Below are 5,512 nucleotides of genomic sequence, written 5' to 3'. Positions count from 1 at the left end.
AAAAGATATTGTAGGTATTGAAGGGGGGTCTCTGGGAGGAGCAGTGGTACAAAAGGGAAACAAGAATGGCATTCAATTCTATTTAATTAAAATATGTTTTTAAATCTTAACAAATTCAGAGAAATTGAAATCATGTAACTTTTCTCATCATAATGCAATAAGTTTTTTTTAAAAATAAAATTTAGATATGAAATTTACCCCTTCCAAAAAATTTTAAGAATTGAGTCCTTCACCATCTTTATTTAAGAAGGTTTCTGAAATGAGAAAAACATGAGAAGCAGACATTTGATGATGCTTTTAATGAAAATATTGGAGACAATTGTTGGGATAGATTGTCTGTCATGAAAACTACCAAGAAACATACACAAAAATCACAGTAATATGGAAGTGTGAGCATTGGTTAGTCAAGTGTCTGCATAGTCAGCTCTGTGCTGTTGCCTGAGTTTGACTGGCCTTGGCTGAGCTGGGCTAGACTAGGCAGATTGATTTACTGCTGCCCTACACATCTCTTTCAACTCATAGGTGACCCCTGAGTCATACTATATTATAGACTCCAAAAATCTAATATAGTAATAGTCACAAGTTCTAGACATTGGTCTTTATAATTCTGCCCAAACTGTAGGCTGTGAGGTTATCTGGTTTAGACTACCTGGCTTATCACTTTCTTCAGAGCTCATAGACAAGCCCCGAATGAACAACTAGCAGGCTGAACCAGTGACGAAGGGTGGGGCTGAGTGTGTGGATCCTGTTCTCATTGTGACTTTTTCCAAGGTTGAAATTGAGCACTGTGGTAGCAATGACTTATAGCTGTCTTTTATCACCTTTAATACAGAAGAGACTATTATCTCCTCAGATCATTTAAAATTTTATCCTATCAATGCTTTCAAACTTCATATATAATCAAAAGAATGTCCATATAGAGTAATTTCAAATAAATACAATTGGGATTTGTTCTTTTCATACATTGTATATAATACTTTCAAGTACACGTGTGTGGCTTCTCTGTAGAACTGTAAACATGTGCATTAAATTTTTGTGACTCTAATTATCATGATATGTTAGTTATGGTTCCTCAAATTAAGAAAATGTAAGATATGATAAGGCTAATGATTTTAGATCCTAGGTTTGGGATTTTCACAAAGTCTTTTAGTATTTCATAATTATCTTACATTTATTAAAAATGCATTGAGCACGTTGAAGTATGCCAGTTATTAAAATACTTTGTAAATGCTAAGGTCCTTCATCAATGTGAGTTTTTCTCGGGTAGTGCAATAACTTAGTTCTCCACAGATGAAAGTTAGTTTACTTAATTTATGAAAATCTCTGTCTCTCTTTACAGGCACCTGCCACCTATGATACCCTGCTACAGATGGAGTATTTAGACATGGTGGTGAATGAAACGCTCAGATTATATCCAATTGCTGGAAGACTTGAGAGGGTCTGTAAGACAGATGTTGAAATCAATGGAGTGTTCATTCCCAAAGGGACTGTGGTGATGATACCAACCTTTGCTCTTCACAAAGACCCGAAGTACTGGCCAGAACCTGAGGAATTTCGCCCTGAAAGGTACAAGGATGTGGGAAAGAGAAACTACCCAGACCCAGACAAGTCCAGTTTTTATGTGTTGTATCCTGGTGTTGAAGGCACATAAATAGCAATAACAGTCTGTCTGTGTTTCTGGTTATCATCTACCTATCCACCCGTCTATCTATTCAAACTTTCAAGACAAGAGTAGCATCTATCACAGACTTCTCAGCACTATCTTTTTTTATGCATTAGGCTTTTCATTCCTAGATTTTCCTTGATTTTCTTTCAGCTGCTCCTATTACCTTTAGAGAACATTTACATTTTCTTTTGACTAGACTGCTTCCTGGGTCCTCCAGTGTGGCTGTAATGGCTTCACCTAAGGGCCTGGTCTGAGTAGTCCTTTTGAGGACAGAGGAGGCTGACCATGGGTCCTTGCACTCCTGCCTCTGCTGTTGTCCTGGATAGGCTATCTTACCCTATCTGACTTTTCCAAAGCCATGTCTCTTGCTGTCTAGAAATCTGAGACATCCTTCTTTGGAGATAGTTCAAGCGGGCTCTTCTGGAAAACTGGAGCCAAGATCAAGGTTCAGTCACAGTTTTACATTCTAATTGTCTTACTGGCAAACAAAATAAAGAATGGCATTTTTAGGGCAGAGGCTGACAAGCCAAGTCCCAGGATCTAGGCAGTCACTATGTCTAACTATGCACCTCCTGATTTCTGGTACCTTATGTTGTTGGCCATGATGTGTGCAATTTGGACACCATTAACCCTGTATATATAGTACTTAACTGAAGAAGTTAACCAGAGCTTATTGGTTCTTCTGTCTTCTAGACCAGATGGCTTTTGTGTGTCTCCTCCAATTCCAGCAATCCCACTTCCTATGTTTTTTGTGACACACATGATTGACTGTATTTCTGTTGTATTCATTTAATAATGAAACAACATAATAAGTGTTTACTGTACACGAGGGACTACTCCAAACACTGATAAATCATTATGTTGATAAATTCCTACAACAGAGGATGTTTGACAAAATAACAAATCAGTACCCAGAACACTTTTAAGGAAATTCTATGTGACCAGCAACCATTCACCCATACATTGTGTTTATTCATATATATCTACAACCCTCATTAAAATTTTGAAACTACAGTACTCTAATACACATCAGAATTTTCGAGGACTCAGTCAGAGAAGATGCACCTAACTCTCAGAGACTGGAGGCTCCAGGGACTGGAGAGGTCTGGTGGGGTGGGGACATCCTCCTGGAGATGGGGGGAGGAGGTATGAGATGTGGAACAGTGAGAGGGTAGACCAGGAGGGGGATAAAATTTGGACTGTAAAAAAAATTAAAGAAAAAAATTTTTAAAAAAGAAAAAAAAAAAAGGAAAAGAAAAAGAAAAAAATTACACCGTCACATTGCAATTGCCACTTTTCCATAAAGCAGTGTTTTTCTCTTAAGTATCATTTGCATGTATCTAATTTGAATAAAAAATTTCTGTCCACTCATATTTTTGTATCCAAAGGAACACACAGAGAGATAAATTAATGATTATATTATATTAGAGTAGCATTGTATATCTTTTTAAATTACCTGACTTAAATTATCCAGTTAAGAAGGAACTGAAAAGCAAGAATCAAAGAAGGGAGAGAAGGAAGAAAAGAAAAGGACGAGGAAGATAGAAAGAAGGAAGAGAGGGAGGAAAGAAAAGGGTGGATGAAGGGAAGTTGGAAGGAACGGAATGAGAGATGGAGAGAAGAGGGGAGAAAGGGAAGGTAAGCACCAATGGAAAGAAATAAGAGGAAGAAAGTAGAAAGCAGAATAACAGAGAAGAGAAAAGAGGATAACAGAGAGCAGAGAAAGGAAAACAATTTCAGTATGGCCACCAAATCCTCTTTGACTTTAACCTCTGACTTCAGTGAGTGTTAGTTCAACCAATCACATACTTTTCCTCATTTGGCCTCATTTCTTATTTCTCACAGAATAGACATATCACACTACATGCAATGATCGGGTTTTAAAGATGTATGTACTTTTGAACAGTACTCATCTTTTGAACTTATCTCAACATGACTAAAAAGCTCCTCCATGGTAAAACAAGAGGAAGACTTGTAATGTATAATTCCTATGGCATATCACCCACTCTGATGCTCAGGGAACATCATGAATGAAAGGATGAAAAAACTGTTGGAGCTAAAGAATTGGGGAGGTGTGCTAATAGTGTCTTTTAGTTAGAACATGGCTGTCACCATCATGAACACACAAAATCTGTGACCACCTGTGAAAGACTCATACAAAATAGACATGAAAATGGGTGAGGGACAAGTTGGGGAGAAGAGAATGTTGGTGAGGGCATATGAGAAGTTAATATGGGAGGAGAAAATGACCACAATGCATTGTATACAAGCAAGAAACTGTAAAAACCATACCAGAATTTTCACACCCAGTCCATGCAAACGTCCCATCTATTACTGCTTGTGGGTGTCTAAGAGATATCAAGCAAGTGGGTGTTGTGGAGACTGTGCTTCATTAACTTGCCTTCATCTACTCCCGTGGGATCAGGTTCAGCAAGAAGAATCAGGACAGCATCAATCCTTATGCGTACCTGCCCTTTGGGAACGGACCCAGGAACTGCATTGGCATGAGGTTTGCTCTCGTAAGCATGAAACTTGCTCTTGTCAGAGTCCTGCAGAACTTCTCCTTCCAACCTTGCAAGGAAACTCAGGTCAGTGCGAATTTTCATTAAATTATGTTTTTATGGGAATTTTGCTTTTTAAACTGGGGTATTGATTTGCAGAAAAGCATTTTGATTTAAAGAACGTTTTGCAACATCTATTGGAGAGTTTAAGTATTTCAGTTTTAGAGTTGTACATTTTGCTTTAAAAAGACCTAAGTATAAAAATTGTCTAAACTGGTACCCAGGGGGCCCCCCACCCTCTCAGAGAAGAAGAGGAGAGGAGATGGGAGGAAGGACTCTGTGAGGTGAAGACTGGAAGGGGTAGGCTGCTATTGGGATGGAAAAGTGAACGAATAAATAAATCAATGGAAAAAATTGTCCAAACTAAGGGGCTTTAGGGGACAGGTCAGTCAGTAAGGTTCTTGCCTTGAAAGCACATGGACTTGAGTTTATTCACCATAACCCATGCAAACCAAAGCAAGCAAGCAAGCAAGCAAGCAAGCAAGCAAGCAAGCAAGCAAGCAAGCAAGCAAGCAAGCAAGCAAGCAGCAAACCAACCAATCCAACCCACCTACCAACCAATAAAACCCAACTACCAACCAATTAACCAACCTACTTAATACCAACTAGATGTGTTGGCATGCACTCGTATTCCCAGCTCCCAGCACTGAAAAGGCAGAGATCAGCAGATTCCTGGGGCTCACTAAGCAGTCAGCCTAGTATAGTTCCAGGCCAGTGAGAAACCCTGTTTGCTAAAGGGTAGATAGCACCTAAGGAAGGACTCTGACAGTAAAAGTTTTGTGCACTTGTAAAGCACTTTCGGCATTTGTGTGTCTCTTCTTTGCATTTGTGGTTGTTGTCACTTTATTGATTGCTTCTTGTACTTGCTTAATTGCTGCAGATCCCTTTAAAATTAAGCAAACAAGGACTTCTTCAACCAGAAAGACCACTCCTTCTAAAAGTTGTATCCAGAGATGAGACCATAAGTGGAGCTTGATGTATAATGGTCTGTTATGATGTTGTATCCTGTGGACCAGAAACCAATTCATATTGTGAGTGAATCCAGAGATAAAGATTGCAGTAAAATTTTGTGCACTCCTGCAGTATTCTGGGTGTTCTTCAGTCTCTGTGCAGGTTATCTTCTGAGGAACATAAGGATGTAATGATACAAATCCAAGCTAATTCAAGATATTCAATTCCCTGGTTCTTCTGGGACTGCCTATGTTCACTTCATTGTTACCATCAAATACCCTTATTTCTGATGAGAAAATAAACACCAATTACTGGTTTTATCAACAATTATTTC

The 5,512-nt window shown here is 38.7% G+C and overlaps 1 protein-coding gene across 1 annotated transcript in view; it reads left to right on the top strand.

Moving 5' to 3' along the window:
- Positions 1–5,505, top strand: part of LOC116070965 (cytochrome P450 3A13) — a 33,710-nt gene extending 28,205 nt beyond the window's left edge. Inside the window, exons 11-13 of the mRNA XM_031342350.1 lie at positions 1,340–1,566; positions 4,092–4,254; positions 5,108–5,505. Coding sequence (XP_031198210.1) covers positions 1,340–1,566; positions 4,092–4,254; positions 5,108–5,203 — 486 coding nt within the window. The 3' untranslated portion in view covers positions 5,204–5,505. The remainder of the gene's footprint in view (positions 1–1,339; positions 1,567–4,091; positions 4,255–5,107) is intronic.
- Positions 5,506–5,512: the final 7 nt, after the last annotated feature.

The sequence above is a fragment of the Mastomys coucha genome, unplaced genomic scaffold (assembly GCF_008632895.1).
Source record: "Mastomys coucha isolate ucsf_1 unplaced genomic scaffold, UCSF_Mcou_1 pScaffold22, whole genome shotgun sequence".
NCBI lineage: Eukaryota > Metazoa > Chordata > Mammalia > Rodentia > Muridae > Mastomys > Mastomys coucha.
Note: the sequence above shows the minus strand (reverse complement) of the source record. Positions and strands in the feature narration are given on the sequence as shown.